Here is an 18,516-nt window from a genome sequence, read left to right as displayed (position 1 = left end):
CTCTTTTGCCTCTCTTTTTCTAGTTTGGTAACCTATATTATACTGGTGAGGGGGAATGTGTGGCAAAATGGAAGAATGGTGTTAAACTTCTGGAAAACTTATTGACCCAGTCCTCTCCCAATGCCAAATAAATATGCGTTATTTTTAGCACTCGCGCTCAGGAATCGCTTATTGGAAACTGCTGACCTCTTATTGGTCTGGCGGAAAAGCAATCTATGAGGAATAACGACCACCTCAGAGAAAAGAAATAAACTACACATGCTCCGATACCAATCATGCCATTGAAATTAATCGTTGGTTGTAATTTCTGCTGCCTGGTGGAGTTGCATGGTAACAATAAAGGCACCAAGCTTATAAAAAGAGACAGCTTTAAGTAAATTTGAGGTAAATATTTATTTCCTGGGATAACCAATCAAAACTAGTGATTTGGTCAGAGAAAATAAAAAAATGGAGTTTGGCCGGTCTGGCACAAGCAGGAAGTGTAGCAGCAGCAATACTGACATAGCATCTCTCTTTATAATCTATCTACTTTCAAGACCCAGAGCCTCCAAAATTTAGAGGATAAATTATAGATCGTGATAATCAACCTATGAATAGATTGTGATTGAATGGCCATCCCTGTTGCCATGTGAATTTTGTAGGCAAAGACATGAAAATTCATGAAAGGTTGGATCAAGAATTCAGGTGCCTATTCATGCCGGGCTGGTTTGGACACCTGATACAAATCAGCGATGCATTTTTCAATTCTTTTTATGATGATTTTTCATTAAGAAAAGTTAAGTTCTTTGTTTCAGCAAAATTTGACACTTGTGCAGGCACATCAACCAGCACCAGAAGTTGAAACCTTATAGTTGAGCATGTAATAAGAAGAATGTCGTTTCAGAAAATCAATTATGGATTTCAACTCTGTTCAAATAAACAATTTTGCACCCCCACAGATGCTGAGACATTGGACGCTGTCCCTGAAGCTAGTGGCTGTGCGGCCTGTGTGTTGTAACTATTAGCGGCCACTGTCCCTGAAGCTAGCTGCATGGCCATAAATCTCATACTCTAGATGATGTCTCTACTATCAAACCAGACCTCCACATTTTTTGAGTTCTTCAGATCTGATCTGTACAATCTTAACTCCAGGTGCATGAATCTATTTGTGCTTCCATATGATACCTGGCAGTCACATAATGAAAGATTGTTAAGATGAGCAGGTTAAAATGAACCTTAGAACATTTAAATGCAATTATTAAGACAATGAAAAATAATTGCAAGAATACAGTAAAAAATGGGAGTGGCATATATATAATGTGATTGCATTTTATTTTCTTCGATAGAGAATACGTAAATAGCTGAGGGAAGACATTAAAGAATCAAATGTCATTAATTCGTACCAACATAATGATGAGTGTGGTCTTAGAAGAGTAAGCCCAAATACAACAAAATCCATCCAGATATGGAAAATACTGCAAAAATGTGAACCCAGAACAAGACAGCAGCAGCTTCCTTTCCACAGCCTCTTAAATTGGCAACTGCGCCTGCAACCAATTTTTAATAAAAAAGTAACTACCGATGGATTTATTACCTTGTATTGTCAACACAACAAACTACAAGATGACGTGTTAAGGGAATGGGAGGGAAAGAAAAAAAAACTATCTAACCACCATATATCAAGGCTTTAATCAAAGTGAGCCTTGCAAGTTTATGCCCTTCTCTTAACACCTGTCTGGGAGGACATGTGATGAAAGGTCTTGAAATAAAGATAGGTTTCGTAGATTTGCGATCCATGTAAAAATTAAATAATCAGATATCTTCTAACTTCATGTTAATTCCCAGCATCCAAGCATGGAATGTATGAAAAACTTCTGGCCCATTTCACAAAAAAAGGGATCTATTTTATAGAGCAACACCATACTGTTGTGCCAGATGTATTCTTTCAAGTGAGAGACCATACCAGACAGCACAGAAGTTGGCATGCTATGCTGGAGTAGTAGGACAAATTTGAACATTTTGTCACCCTTTGGGAGGAATCCTAGTTTATCAGCTAAAGTGACAATGCCAAGCCCTGCTGGAGGAACCAAGATCAACCGCCCAAATACAATAGCAGCAGTTGTACGGAATCCAAGCTTTGCAGTTCCTGCACCTGGACCTGAAAGGAACAAAAGTAAAATATTTAGTGAAAGTCGCATTGCAGAATGTCAACAATAACACTTCTGATTAGTGGTTGTAGAAAAATAAGAGGAAGTTTGGCTAAACTTTTAATACCCCTGCCTTTGATTCACAAAATTGCAGTATCAGGAGCTAAAAGAAGATTATTAACATCAGACGAGTGCAACAGAGACATATCAGATGGACTGCGATCCATAGGAGATACAAAAACTAGGCTGTCATCCCAAGAGATACGTGTCGACATGAATGTTCAAAATGGGGTTACTTTTGTCATTCTTGTGTAAATTATGATTTATATTGGTTGCCTCAAGGTTGCTTTACTTCCAAGAACACCATTAAGGAAAGGAACTTCAGAAACAAGAATAAAAAATCATAAATGTGATCGGTTGGTAAATTCATGGGATTACACCCCTTCATATAAACATTTTTGACAGTTACACCTGATTATTCGTGTGAGCTTCCTCAAATTCATACTGAAATGACTACTCAAGAAGATTCTAAAGTTTCACTTCAGAGAGGAGCCAAGAAATCCAATCTCAACTAGTTTTGATTGGATGGACCATCATTTGGAGTGTCCAACATACCATCTAATGGCAAGAATGAATCATATGCTTGTAAAACCATTGTCAGCATCTGCCATCTTATCTATATTTTGCTCTTAAGTATTAGCTTGATGTAGGGCCCACATGCTAAAGACTTTAACAAGAATAGATAGACAGATCACACATGAGATAAAGACCACATTGGTTTGTAGTTGATATTACAGAAAAGTTCACAAAAAGATATTATAAAAAAGCAAAGCATGCTAGAAACAAATGTGAAATAAGAACTGCAATTGAAAGTAATTAAATGTATTACTTGGGGAAAAGTAAGAAAATATTTGAAGACAGATAAGCTTACCATCAACAAGGTTGCCACCCAGAGCAAGCAAAATACATGGGATCATGGCTTCCCTGAGAGTAGGATATCATTGTTAGGTAAAAAACACTTGAACTTCCACAAATTTTATACTCAAGTAACCTTATAATCAATTTGACAAGATCTTTCTAATCATCAACATCGTTTTTCAATACCAAAACAAGGCATACTTACTTGAGTAAGGTATTGTACGCAAATCAATCACTATTGTGATAAGCAATTACAGGCATTGCAAAATGCAAACCATGATACAACCATTCAAAATTGAGTCAAGTGAGTCCAAATGTTCAAAATAATTTCTCTAAGAATACACAAGAAAATATGTAACACCCTTTTAATGGTTCATTATGATAATATTAAAGCCAAAAGTCATGGGTTCAAATCCCCATTTAGGCCAATTCTTCTTTATATCACCTGCTCATTATCTTGAGTCTTTTCTTAACTCATTCTTTTTCTCTATTGTTTCTTGAGTTGTTCTTGACTCATTACTAAGTTGTTCTTGACTTGTTCATGCCTTCGGGTACGTGATCCAGGATGCATATAAGGAGGTTTTAAGGCTCGATATACATTTTGACCCCTTCCCTAAGAGCTTAAGCTTTTAGGGTCTAGGGGTCAGTTGCTGGTACCAATTTTATATCATTATAATATCTCTAAATACAATTTATTACTCATGTTCTGTAGAATATTGGGATCAAGCATATGAAAAATTTCAGGCCAAATCTTGCTTTGAAGCGAGATGATGCACAGGTAGGTTTTCCAGAAAAGGTGCATAAGTTCCAATCTTACAAGGCAAATATTGGAAGAAAAATATTTATTGAGAACAATGGAAAAAGGGGAGGAGGTATAACTAAACTTTAAGCTTGATAATGGATGAGCTTATGCCAACAACTATTAGCACGGTTGGTTGGCACCTCTCCCTTAAGCACTAGTCCTTGGAGGAGGTCCAGGGTTCAAAGAATTTCAATTTTGTTAAAGGAGGTTCTTGCTATCTAGATTATTTGGTACTCGGAGGAATGTTACATGTAGCAAAGGATTTTTCTCTTGACATGATGATAAGCAAGGTACGCTATCTAGATATCGGGCCCCATACTGGTGCCATAGTATCATTGTATCGGTATGGTACGATATGGGGCTGGTTTGGCATACCGAGTGTCAGTACGCCTCCCATGCCGTGTACCGGACTGAATCGATATGGTACGTATGCCCCGTACCACACGGTTCGGTACAGTACGGCGAACCTTGATGATAAGAGTTAAGTAGGATATCTCATAAGACATGTTTAAATGGTCTTAAAGAAGTTTTCAATAAATAGAACAAGTTTGGATTTGAAGCTGCTAAAGTGGACTTAAGAAAGAAGGAAAAGCTGCTAGGTGTAGCATTGGAGGCTCTTATCTAGTTTGGAATATTAATTTCTCAAAAGTGGTTCCTTCATCAACCTATCAACTCTCTTTAAAACTTCTGCATGATTGAAGATCAAGGAGAATTTTCTTAATGGAAGAAGATAGAGAAAGGTTAAGCAACTTGAAATTGGGACTTTTTCGTACTAAGTATAACATGCCTCTAATGAGTAGAAAGCTATGTTATTTAATCAATGATTCATTTGTGACTAAAGAATTTTGTTTTTTTATTTCTTTTTCTGATATCTAGAAGAGGAGGGCGCCCAGCTAAAGTTGAGGCATAGGTAGGATTTGAAACCTGGGTCACTAGTATCAACATCTTATAACTTTATCCAAGGCCAATTGTCTCAAGCCGAACTGCTTGGTTCAAGGCATACCAACCTGCTCCAGGCAGAAATCAGATCAAGATGCAGGTTCGGTTCAGAACAAGCTACGAACCAACTTGAACTAAGCAGAACCAGCAGATTCTACTCGATTCAGGACAATTCGCTGCCTTTATAACACTCTTGGACCGGATAGTGAGTTGCCTTGCCTCCCGATCACCACTTGCTACCCCTCGTGTTCAGCTAAGGTTAGGATTTTGATGCCGCCCCCACAGCGCTGCCACCTCTAATGTCTACAGGTACTTGCTTCGTCCTCTCTCTCTCTCTCTCTCTCTCGCTTAGTCTCTCCCTCTCCCATGAAGATGATGACCTGGCAGCTCGTCCTCCCTTCTTAGTCTCTTTCTCTAGAAGAGAACGATGACCAAGGCGGCTTTGTTCCCATCCCTCCCCTCTCTTTCTCCTTTCTCCTTCTCCCTCTCCCCCTTCTCCCTCTTCGTCCCCTTAGGTCCAGTGCACGTTAGGTCGATACGATACAATACCAGTATCATACCAAACCGATCAGTACGACCCCCAGTATATCGGTTTGGCGAACCTTTACTTCACCAATTGAATCAATAGGCATCTTGGACTAAAGAATTTTATTCTAATACAGAGGTACCATTAGATTTGTACCAAAAAGAAAAGTATCAGATTAAGAGTCAACGGGTAGTGCTAATTATTAGGGTAAATAACTATCGAACATATCCTATCCCACAGACCTGCCTTGACACCAACATCAAGCCTACTGTTCATTAGTTAAACTGAAAATCTTATCAGTGGTCCTATGTATACTACAAGTTTCAGTTCACTGGTTAGACTCAATACCTTCACCATATCTTATCCAAGCCTTCCCATTTCTCTGCTATACTACCTCATTTGCGATCCCATTTCTTTTTGGGGGGAATTTATTTGCAACTTCAACTCTATGTTATGGACCTAGTTTTAAGTAAATACAACAAACTACATTTTACTTTATGCATCAAAGAGGGAAAGTCTAATGAACAGTATTCTTTCTTTGTGATTTGACCTTTCACCAAGGTTAAATCAACTAATATGGCCCCACCTCATTGACAGTCAACTATATTTTCTAATCTCGTGATAGACAAGTATTTATCTGGTGGATTACTTTTCAGCAGGCTTGTGAAGGGGAAAAGAAAAGTTTTAATTTTGTAACTTAGATCAATCACGTCTGCTAGCCACCGTCAAGACTGCAAACTCTATTTCCATTAGATAAGAAATATTATTTATACTACATAAACAGCTAAAGTGTTATGATAAAAATGAACAAGAGGACATCATACCCGAGAATGAGACAGCTGTCAGTGAAAAAGAAAAATGGAGCATCGTCTGTAAGGATCAATTTCTTTAGGAAAGGTACAGTTCCAATAACAATTGCCAGGATCTGTTGCAAGATCAATTGTACAAATTAATAATGATAAAACAGAAGTTATATCAGTCAAACTCAAAAAAACAAATCCTTAAGCGTAACGAATTTTAATAGTAAATGACAAGCTTCACAAGAATCAGATTTTTTCTTTTAAGAAAACAAATCAACCATAAGAAATGAGGAAAACTGCAGATTGTCCCAATCCCTGTATGATATCATTTAAAGCCTTTTCCAGTTCTTGTCAACAGCTACTTCTCTGTGGAATAGAACTCTAAGTCGAGAAGGCTTTATTTAAGAATAGTAGAGTATGACTGGAATTTCATCCAAAGTATTAAAGGATTGTTGAATAAAGTGGAGATTTGACCGTACAGATACTGAAAATATCTACCATAATTTATATTTGAACAGATTACTTACAGAAGCAGTTATAGGAGGCTGAAAAATCTGTTTTAGCTTCAATTTTTCAACAAGATAGTGCAGCCGGCTGATTATCTGCATCAGGAGTTTCAGTTGTTAAATCACCCAAAAAAGAAAAAACACAAATCTAGTAGAAAAAAGGATTGTAGTAATTGCAATCATCAGGAGATAAATTTGTCAAATAAAAAATGTTTCTTGAAAGAATAGCCAGATTTGCAACTATTTCATTACAAACTTCTCAGAAAATGAACAGATGGTGTTTAATAAAACAAAGATAGCTGAGAGTGATGGGAGGGACAGCGTAGGAGGAGAAAAATCTCCAGCAGTCCGGGAAGTAATCGATCCAGTAATCCCTAGAAAACTAGGATACTGCACTCCTTTTAAAAAGTGTTATTTCTTATTCAGACTACTCTGAATCAAATCTGTTTTGGTTAAGCACTCCTTTTTCTTTTGGTTTGTTCTCCTCAAACTCCTAAATGTTTGGATATAAGCATCTCTTATTGCTGGATACGATGCTCCAGTGTCCAAATAGGGCTTTAGAAACAATGTACCAACAATTTTTCAGGGGCAACTTTCCTGCCGATTAGCATGTATGCAATCCTGAATGCTAAAAAATACATACAATTTAGGAACCATGTGCTATCTAGATGGATCATGTTAAATTAATCAATTTTCAATTTTAGCAGATTACTATTGACACTCTGTACATGTGATTGCGCTTTTGTCAGCCATAACAACTATCTGGCTGTTTTAACACCTTATTGTTTGCGGTTGCTAAAAGAAGAAATTTCTTATCTATGCCTAGGTTATTAAAATATAAATCCCGAATTGTAACCCAAAATTGTAGCCCAAAATTCAAGTTGCAAAGTTTGGAGCTGCAGCTATTTATATTGTCATTGGACAACAAAAGCACTTTATCTTTATTTTCCAGTATGACAGGGTTGGATGATGTAAGCTTTAAATTGCTGCTGCAAAGCATGTCCAAAAAGCATTTAGATTGAAAATATTGTAAACTATAGCAGTTGAAATATGTTGTTTAATAGAGTTAATGACTTGGGTCTATTTTGACTGGTTGCTCTGAAACCAGACAAACCTGTAACCTACTGTTTTGGTCAAAACTGACCATATCTAATCTGCAAGGGGACACGTATAACTGAAAATTACTTGTTTTGAACACTTAATTTAGTTTGCTAGGACAAAATCCCCCTTCCCCCTGAATGAGATAGTTACAGCAGAATGTCCAAATATAGCAAGATAATATCAGGTGCAAGAAAATATCCTTACAAGTGTGACAGTTAGTAGTCAGCATGCAAGTTACAACATACATTTATGTTAATAAACTTCTTTGTATGATATCATAAATATATAGATATATTCACATCATAAACTCTCTCTAATATTTATTTCCCTTGGTGAAGTGAATGCTCTGTAATCTAACAATTGACCATTTCACTTGAATAGGGTTAACCAAGAAACGCTATCCTACAGAAAGCTAAAAAATTAGAATGAATGGAATCTAACATTGAAGTTTGAACCTCAATCTGCTTGATACTCTAATAGAGATACTGACAAGTTAGTTCTAAAGGAGAGAACTTTTAGAAATGATATCCAAGAAAAAATTACATTGGTCTAACTCTAAACACAATTTCATGTTGTCAGCCCAAACAGATCACTCTATTCAAAACGCAAATTCACAAAACAAATGCACAAAGTTGTGAACTATGGATAATTATAGAAAGTCTCTTTCAAAAAATTGCATAAAAACCATCATCTATGATATCATTCTAATCATGAATCTAATGTAAAATAGCAGAACAAGAACTCTGGAGTAGGGTGGCTCCATATTGGATTCACTATATTGAAAGCTAACGTCATGATAAGCAATTTCTTTTCGAAAAGTTTTTTCAGTTAGATGATTTTTTTAAGAAACAGTTAGATAATGGTCCTAATATTTGTAAACAGTATCATATCTTCATACAAAATACCAATGCATTTCCATGCACAAGTTGGTGAAATCTTCAACAAACCCATGAAAGGGGACAATTGTGAGTGCTTTCAACAAAGGTGACTATAATCACAAAGTCAAAAACCACATTGGCCCCACTAAAGCTACTAACCCATCTTCTTCATATCCTTGGATAATGCTATTCCAGAGATATATTCAGTTAGAGGTTGGAATCTGCCATCAACTCAGAACCTACTCTACAACATTATCATGACATAGATATGATGCCATGCACAAGCAAATGGGATTGCTTCACATAGGAAAGGAAAATGGTAGATCTAACCAGCATAGAAATTTCAATACACAATCAGAAGTCAGAATTGCCCTTGTCCACCCTAGCCTACCTTCCCATGATTCCATAGTGAATGCTAATGCCAGCTTCGTCCTAGCATAACTCACACCTAAGTCACCTTTGGCAATGGGTCCCTGATTTATTGTGTTTTCACAAGTGGGGAATTCTACTCCCGATCACTGGATGGAAAGAGTGATCTCTGGGACCACCAATAAGAGACTCTCCTAACCTGAATGATACTATTGTCAAGGCAACCTTGTGCCTGATGAGCTTGTGGCAATGAATATTATGCTTTAGCCATACATCTTTCTTGATGAGCTGCCCAACATGATGGAGTAGTTGCACCATCGCTGGGACCACCAGTGATGTTTAAAGAATTAGGCAACATGATTTCAGGCCCCATTCCAGGGTCATGCAGGAGTACTTTATAGCATCCCTCTTAATGAAGCATCAAATGCTTTGGAGATGGTACCCATGGTAAGGTTGAACGAGCAGGAAGAGATGGAGGCTCGTTGGACCGCTAACAAAAGAATGCGGCTCCTTGTTAGCTTGCAAAGCTTCTTATTTAGAATTACAAGTAATTCTTTTCTCTTGTTGGATTGGAAAGGATTTCTTTATGGACTTGTCTGGATTAATATTTAAAAATAGTAAAATTGGACTTCACAAGTCCAGCTATAATATGCATAGTTTAGCTTTCTCTTTAATTTCCATGAAATTATGTCTTGCAATTTGAGTCATTTGACCTTATGTGGGTTTTTATTTACCAGGGTTTAATCAGCAGGTACCTTTAAGTTTAGAATCAACTAAATGACCATAAATAAATAAAAATTCATTCTAGAACTCATGTCAAATTGTCAAGCCTTATGAGGTTTGACTAGGTAACCAACCTAATTACCTAACCAACCTAATTTAGCTAATTGATCTTGACCTAAAGTATGCAAATAGCTTATTATGCATATGCTGTGATTTGAGCTCATTACAAATAAATGGAATCATTGTGTCTGAAATCTAATTTGGGATTTACGTATAAAATGGTCCAGATCTACTCATCCATCCTTACTAAGAGCCATGTCACATGGTCAATATTTCATCACAAATTATGCCATGTTGTCGAATGGATAGAATATTTGTCATGTAATCTAAGGGTAAGGGGGATATAAACTTTTTGTTTAGAGATCAATCACTACGATGACAATATCAAGAACCTAAAACCCTATGATAAACCATCTCTTAAGAGGCACAAGTTTGAATTCCCTAGTTCAACTAAGGGATGATATTCCTTTGATATGTTTTCAAATGGGGTTTCTTTTAAGACTAGCTTGCTCAAAAAGATACAGTACTTAGAATTAAAAATAAAAAACACCATAAATAAAATAAGCATGTGCCCATGCACATATAAGATTTTGGGTCATTCATTTGTGAAGCTACAAGAAACACAAAATGTTCTTACTTTTCCTCTTTTTGAAGATTCTAAGATTATTGCCTCAGGCTTTTGTTGAGTTAGCAACGGCACTTGCTCAGGTACAGCATTATTAATAGCAATAACAGGAGCCGCAATTGGGAGCTTCTCCTCCTCAAGGCTATCAAAGGTTTCTCCAGGGGGTGGAGCAAGCATCTGAAACACGTAAGTGTACAGAACAACTGCGCCAACCTGCCATATCACCAACTTCAAATTAAAAAATATCTATTTTGTAAATGAATACAAGGCAAAATGGTAAACTGCATTATGCTTGCGGGTCCTGATATCTTGGTGATTTTTGATCATTATCTCAATGAACCAGGTGGAGTTTACCCTTCCTCTGAATGATGGTAGGAATATTAATAACAACAAATGTCATTATGATGGATATATGATCAAAAGAATAAATGCACCTTCATTTTTATCCAGGAAAATGGCAGAGTAGCACATGAATTAATGCAAATGATGTTTTTCTCGGCCAGTACAAGCTTATATTCACAAATCAGCAGCATACCAAAAATATTCATTATTTCAATGCCTGAGGTGTACATATGGTGATAAGAACGATTATTGACCTCCTACAAATCATTCAAGACAAATATAATTCAAGTTCTCCATGAGAACATTCTTCACAAGAAACCTAAAACTCTTGAGATGCGAGAATCAACGATACTCGATCATTTTTCTTTTCGCTCTCAAAATACATATTTGAAATGGACCACTAAAAGCAAGCATCAAACTTCATTAATATATTGCACTGGGAACAAAACATGCATATGAAATTCACATAGTAAAGTTCTATTATGAAAAATGCATAACAGCTAATCTATAGAGATTCAAAAGCAAAAGTTGGTGCAATAAGGCCTCAACAGAGCGAATTACACTAGCCAACCATTATACAACTCATTCCAGATCATAAGCCTTAGAAAGTAAAATTGATGACCTTCTCTGAATTACAAAAGGAGGTTTGATAAAAGGCAGTGCATAACATTTTGATGCAGGAGCAGTTTAGATTTTGATAGGAGATCAAGGTTTAATTCAAATGAGGAGCATGTTTTGAAAATATTAATGATATTTATTTGGAAACCCAACTGAAATACAGGTGATAGAACTAACAGTTCTGAACAAACTGGGCCAGCTTAGTCTGTCAAGTATTTTCATTGAATATCATCTTTAGTGTACAGCCAAAGCACATTAGTGGACCCTACTAATTATGAGTTATCATGAGATATTACAAAAGGTTTCTTCTAGTAATTATGTTTGCATTGAAGTATATCCTCTTTTGTGCATTGTAAACACAGTGAGACACCAATTTATGCAGAATTGGTAGAACATACATAATATCTACAACTTCTTTGCCTTAAAAACACATCATATTTACATATGTAGTAGTTTCCATGTATAGTCTTGTTTATTATTCTGCGGTAGATGTTGTTAGAAATCCTTTGATCTCAAGCTGAATTGCAATCAACTCTAGAACCAAAAGTACTGGCTTCTCTTTTATCGTTGACACATGAGAAAGAACCAATAATGAACTATAGTTTGGATACCTTCTGAACCTAATTTCATACATATAAATCATCTTCTCTTTCCTAAAAGTAAAAAGAAAGAAAGAAAGGAAAGGAAAGATGGAAGATGGAAGATATTTAACTAATAATCATGAAACATCTTCAGTATTTGACTAAAATTTTAGAATTATAATTTATATAATTATGAAATATCAACCAATGGAAAGTTAATTATAGTACAAAAGTAGCATATGCACATATAGCATCCAGTTATCTAATTATTGTCAAGTCGCATCCATATATGAGTCATTGGTATATTTTATAGTAAATATGATGAATATATGGGGCTAAGTTGGTTCTTCATGAATTTATCATATGTGATTTTAGACACAGCGTTTATTTTGTTATATTAAATCTTCACATACAAAGGTATTGTAATGCCATAGATGAATAAGAGTATTTTTTTTTAATCTTTCATGTCATGGACTTCCACTTTATATTCTACCTTGTCTGCTGTTAACGCATCCAATAAACATGGAAAAGAGTTAAGCTAAATACAAAAAAACATTTTGCTCCATGATTTGAAAAATTATCAAATCTGCTTCATTACACTTTGTTTTGACAGGTATGCAAGCATTAATTGACTCTACAGAAGATGGGAAAAATTGTTCAGAATAAATTTCATTTTTGCATTCATAAAATGAAGCAGAAAAGTGGAAATTAGATGAAGAAAAATGCCATGGAGTAAAAATGAAACTGACTTTGCATCTATTCATAATAAGCTTTACTGATAATAAGAAATGGAACTGTCAGTCTCACATTCATTTACTGGAGAAGACAAGAAAAAACATGAACTATCTACTCTTCAGAAAAATAGATCAGACAGGTTAAGGAGAAGCAAAGATGGGTCCAAAAAACTTTCTTGACAGGAGTACTTGGAGTAAAGAAAGCAAAGAAATTAATATTTTTGTATTTGTACTTGAGAGTCAGCACCTACCCACTGACCAAATGATATATATGCGTTTCCATCTTGGCTACATTTGTTAGAGTCACCAAATGGATTGGATTCATCTCGACATAAAGCTGCAATAAGCACAAGAGGTATATTCCCGATGTTCCCTGTATTCAAGTAGAAACGATTCATTACTCTAAAGAATGCATACTGTAGCAGAATGTTGATAGGACATTGTCCACAAGTCATTCCGATCACACTCTCATGTGTAACAAATAGTGAAGCATGAAATCCTACTCTTTATTGCTGTATTATTGTTGAGGGCAAAACAAAGATGGCCGTAAAGATAGCATTCAGAGCATTGGTAGAGATTGGGAGATCCATCACCAAGACAAGAAATCACAAGCTTGAGGTATAAAATAGCTTAGCTTGCAACATGTCGAAGGTTCAAAACATGAAATCCTAATTCTTGCCTCAAATAACCCATTTAAGTTCAGATTCGCAGAAAATGATAGCATCAGAAGACACTTCATCTTGCAGACAATGGCATCAATTTAAACGACTATCTCAATTATAATTATGAACACAAACTCTTTCCCCTTAAGAAAGTAATATTTTTCTTTAAAAGCATATGAATATTACATCAATGATACAAACACATAAAACAAACTCAACATATACTTGTTCCATCTAGAAAACTTGCATGACTGTGAAACCAGTGATAATGGCAGATTCGATTTACAGCACACTCCAATGTTTTGTTGTTTAGTAAAAGAGAAGTTTAAGGTCCCCAATGCATTTATTTCAGCAATATAATACAAATCCAACAAACCACCCCATCACAGTTTGACCTACTGTTGCTTTCAATAGCATATTACGTGATGATTCAAAAAACCATTGCTTAAGAAATGCTTTGCTTCCCCAGGACTAATCCCTAAAGCTTAATATGGACCACATGAAGAAAGAAAAATCTGTCAGAGGAAATTATATGTTAAATGGTACTGGTTCATCCATTTTCACTCTGATCAATTGAGTCATGTGATTTATCTAGTAATCTATTTCTTTTTGAAAGCAACAGAGCCAGCATAAGTTGTTCTCCCTTGTTAGTTTCATTCATCTGTTTAATTACTTTCAGGAACTGTCCATACTAACTGTCATCCTAGCCCTCCCATTCTCTAGATCGAGATCCACATCCAACTTTCCAATTGCACATGCAGTGCGAATGCCCAACACAACTATATTCAAATTTAAACTAAAGAACTATAAAACCAATATCTAAAGGACCAATATCAGTCAGTCATTAATGTGCATTGGAGATGCTGGGACAGTAATTAAGCATGCAAATAAATTTTCTGGAAAGAGACAAAATAACAATGTTTGTTTTCATACTAAGAAAGTAACTCACCAATTCCAATATGTATGATAGTGAACTTGAAATATGGATATGGGGGTCGAACAATACATGTGACAATAAAACCAATTAAGGATCCTGATATTGTAGCCATAATGACATTGACAGGAATATACCACCTGCATTTCCAACTTTGTTAGCTAGTTCCATGCTAGTATATAATTTATATTTTCAATTCGAAAATAAAGAAGCTATTTTACAAATTTATCATACCAAAACACCATCACTGGAAACACATCAAATAAAAGAGGAGAAATGACAATATCATAAAATCTATAAATCACCTGCTGTTACAATGTTAGGCATTGCATATTTTGAAAAAAAAACAGAGCATTAGGCAGGAACAGAAAAAAGGAGCATTCACCATCAATATAAAGATTATAAATAACTTTATGTAGGCTGAGAAAACACCCAAGTCCAGAAAATTGAAGGGGATGAAACTCAGAAAAGTAAGAACAAGCCCTCAATGCTAGAAAATAATTTCTTGGCCAATAGAAGTTACAACAAAAATTTACAAGAAAATACCTAGAAACATCGTGTCATGTCAAATGCTTTATGTCCAAAAGTAATTCCTTAACATCAACTTTCCCTCTTGAACCTCCCCATCCCAAAAATTCCAACCCCAGGAAAGAAGGAAAAAAAAATACTAGCATGCTTCTACAGAGGGATGGGTTTTTATTCCTGCTAATGGTCTTTTATATATCCTAAATTACCTTCGCCATGACTTCACACTAGTTCAAACTGGGATGACACCAATTTTAAGAGCAGAAAAGGTTCTAGAAATGTTATAAAGCATTCAGTGCTCTATGTAGCCGACCACCTAATGACTGCTTAAGACTTACCATTCTACCTTAAGATTGAGATATATTCTAAATTTGTGACATTTGGCATCATCCTCTCTCACTTACTCTAGCACACGTGTGTATGCACGCAGTTATTAGAAGATCCATAAAAAGGCCTACTAAGAAACTTAATATTTCACCAACAAATCAAGAAAGATGTTAAAGGACAATATCACATACTATCACAGTTTGCTTTTCAAACTTAAATATATTAACCAAAAATAAGTCAAGAAGCATTCTTACCACTCCAACAAATTTTCTAGAGTAATTGCGCTTCCAAGTTGAGAAAATATTAGACAAGGAAGGAGGAGAGAGAAGACTAGCTGCACAAATATCAAAACAGGCTGTTAACAACCCCACTGGAGAACTTGGAAAGAGATCAAAAGTAATTGACAAATTAACACGATTCCTTTTTTTATTTCCAATTGCTCAAAAACAACAGTCTAATCAGCATGAATTATGAAGCAGAAAAATAACACCTGCAATAAATTCGGCACTATTTGTGAAAATCAAAGCACTAAAATGATCTCATACGCTTTAACCAGACTTGCTACACGTGCCTGTGCACTTCTCATATGCATCTTATTGGTGTAAACAATAAACCAAGGTATCCATGGTTAGATGTTGCCAAATGGGTATGTAGAGGTGAGAAATTTCCTTTGCAGTTATTGTAAGGCCTCCAAAAATATCTTGCAGTTCAGATGTCCAAAAGGATAATGATAACTTTCTTCAAGCATGCAAAAGGAAAGACAATTAAAATTCACATTATCATTCAATTAAACGAGTCCCTTGGGATACATCTTACTAATTATATGCACGAAAGAGGACATAATTTTCTCCATCTAGATTCTAGGCATACTTAACCCATTTCCACCCATTTTTATCTACTTACCTTTCTCAACAATCAAACATAGAGTAAGTAGTAGTGCTGCCGCAGGTAATGAATAAAAAGACAACTTTCTTTACCCACTGCTCCCTCTGTTTTTCTTTCCACCTTGACCCATTAAATTCCTTTTTAATCAGTTTTGTACCATTCCATATTATTTAAATAACAAATTGACCTCTTTAAAATTAAAACTGCTGTGTCTCTGTGTGTTGTGTGTATGCATGCACGTAGATGAAATCAATTAATATATTTTGAGAAAAAAATTATTCAGTTTTTGCTGGAATTTCAAAAAGTGAGATCCGAACTATGTAAAACTTTCAAAATTTGCTAACAACCATATATAAACATTACTTAAATGTCAAAGCAAAGAGAATGTAGAAAAGGAAAGAACTTGTTTTACCCCTATCTTATTTATCATAAAACTAATAAAACAAACGAGCAATTAATAAAAACTAATTCTGCTTACCCCATTAAGAAGCTTACGGCCATTGGCAGGAAGGATATTCACATACTTGGAGGCCATGAGACACCCCATAAAGCAGATAGTGAAGACCTTTGCAATTGGCAGAATAGCAAACTTCATCGTGGCAAGGATGGATTGCCCTCCACCCCTCTGAGTGTCCACCAGGATGGACAACAAAGACTTCTCCATTTTACCTCCGTAATGAATCTCTCAACCCAGAGGCACAAATCCTTACGCATACACCGCAGCAGCTCCCAAATCACCAACAGAATCGTGAAAAGTTGTGGAATTCAGCATTCCACGAAAAAAACTCCTCCAAACCCGTAGCTTTAATAGAACCTATTGTAATGCTTATTCCTGCAACGAACAAGAAGAGCAGGCAAAGTTCACTCTTTTGTGAAACATTTTTTTTATAAAAAAAAACACTTTTTTAACTAATAACAAGTTTAGCACGACATATTAGAGATAAAAATAATACATTGGAAACTTACGTAAAGCTCAAGAACGTGGATAAAATAAAGATAATTCTATTAATGCAAGACGATTTCCAGTAACATATTCCTATTTCGTTAGAAATTCACGAAGAAAGGGGTAGAAAACCGCAGAAAGAAACCTCAAATCCTCCAAAGAAATCTCGAAAACCCCAAACAGAACCCTTCATTCATTCTCGAAAGGATTTTATCCTCTTCTTTTTTATTCTCTCTCTATCTCCTTTTCAGAGCAAAAACCTAAATATCAACCCCACCGCCAAAAAAAGAACAAGAAGATAAGCAGACCACCAAACAAAGAATAAATAAATTGGGTCCATTCTCGAGAATTCTCAGTAGAAAACGTCATTGCCGGACATAAATCCTTCACTAATCAGACGCGGAGAAAAACTAATAAAATACCAAAATTTCATAACTCTTCCCCAATTCTTGAGTTCCAAACCCATTCCTCTCCCAAAAAAAAATACCTGGATTCTTCCAAACAAGAATTCAAACCAGAGCACAAAAATCCTCTTCCAAGTCCAAGATTTAAAGAATGCTTGAATATTTAATCCACTCCAAAGCCCTTAAGATTTGGGAGGAAACTTCGAAGAGGCGGGAGGAAGGGAGAGAAGAACGAGAACTCTTTCGAAGATTCGAAGATTCGCCTGCTGGCTTCCGGCGAGTTCCGTCCAACAGCCTACGACTCCGCAACTCTTTAAACCCGAGGATCGTTCCGTATATAAAACAAATACGGATCAGGTCAAAAGTTCTGCATTGCCCCCGACGTTTGGGAGAATAACGATGATACCATTCCGTACGAGAACAACCGGCCGCCCGCATAATTCTTCACTTCTTTGAAAGTACGAGCCGTGGGACCATGCAATCTCTCTCTTACTCCGGCCTGCCTGCCTGCCTGCCTCGCTGACTTTAGGAAGCTCTCCCTTCAAAGTTGGGAAGATTTTTTTTATTTATGATATCCTAATTTTCATACCATTTTGTGCAAGTGTAACTTGAAAATCTTACTTAAAATAGTCGTGTTACTGCATTTAATCGAGAATCTTCTTTGTAAGGACGTAAATTCAGTTTTAAATGTGACACATAGGGGATTTTGTAGTTTAATGTGGGTTGAAATTACCAACTCCATTTTTTAATGATTTGCGGTTTGTTTAGAAACTTTTCTTGAGAAAAAAAATATTTTATAAAACTATAATATTGTAAATGCGCTGATTCTGGTAATCTATGTTATGTCATATGTAAGCTCTCAATAAGAAATACAATGGAGAAATGTCATATTAGGAGTATGTTTGATGTTACTTTAAAAAAAAAAGTATGTTTATAATTTTTTAAAAAATAGGTTCTCTAAATATATATATATGTGTGGTAAATTATCTAGAACTTGCTTTTATTAAAAAAAGATTAAAAAATATTTAGACGGCTACTTTTACAAGGAAAGAAAAAACTTTTTTTTTTGCTGAAGTCAGAAAGAAAGAAAAAACTTTAAAAATCAAATTTGGGGGGGGGGGGGGGGAGCGCTCTTAACTTTAGCGTGGGATTTCATAAATAAAAAAAAAAACTTTGATGTGAGATTTG

General features: G+C 35.7%; 1 protein-coding gene across 2 annotated transcripts; it reads right to left on the bottom strand.

Annotated features, from left to right (window-relative positions):
• Positions 1 to 837: 837 nt before the first annotated feature.
• On the bottom strand, positions 838 to 17,640 carry LOC103716701 (protein PIN-LIKES 6-like). Of its 2 annotated transcripts, XM_039124881.3 has the most exons (12): positions 17,412 to 17,640; positions 16,460 to 16,813; positions 15,351 to 15,430; positions 14,260 to 14,384; positions 12,900 to 13,021; positions 10,386 to 10,586; positions 6,639 to 6,713; positions 6,136 to 6,236; positions 3,058 to 3,110; positions 1,943 to 2,137; positions 1,383 to 1,526; positions 838 to 1,164 (listed from the first exon to the last, which is right to left on the bottom strand). In XM_039124881.3, the coding sequence occupies exons 2-11, from the start codon at positions 16,643 to 16,645 to the stop codon at positions 1,405 to 1,407; spliced, it is 1,260 nt and encodes a 419-aa protein (XP_038980809.2). In that variant the 5' UTR covers positions 16,646 to 16,813; positions 17,412 to 17,640; the 3' UTR covers positions 838 to 1,164; positions 1,383 to 1,404. The 2 variants fall into 2 exon arrangements, with proteins under 2 accessions (XP_038980809.2, XP_089781184.1); XM_089925058.1 differs by lacking the exon at positions 17,412 to 17,640 and having other exon boundaries at positions 16,460 to 16,820.
• Between the last annotated feature and the right edge of the window lie 876 nt (positions 17,641 to 18,516).

Source organism: Phoenix dactylifera, chromosome 8 (assembly GCF_051530095.1).
Source record: "Phoenix dactylifera cultivar Ajwa chromosome 8, Ajwa_hap1_PhDact_Kaust_v1.1, whole genome shotgun sequence".
Taxonomy (NCBI): domain Eukaryota; kingdom Viridiplantae; phylum Streptophyta; class Magnoliopsida; order Arecales; family Arecaceae; genus Phoenix; species Phoenix dactylifera.
This window is presented reverse-complemented; position numbering and strand designations above follow the sequence as displayed.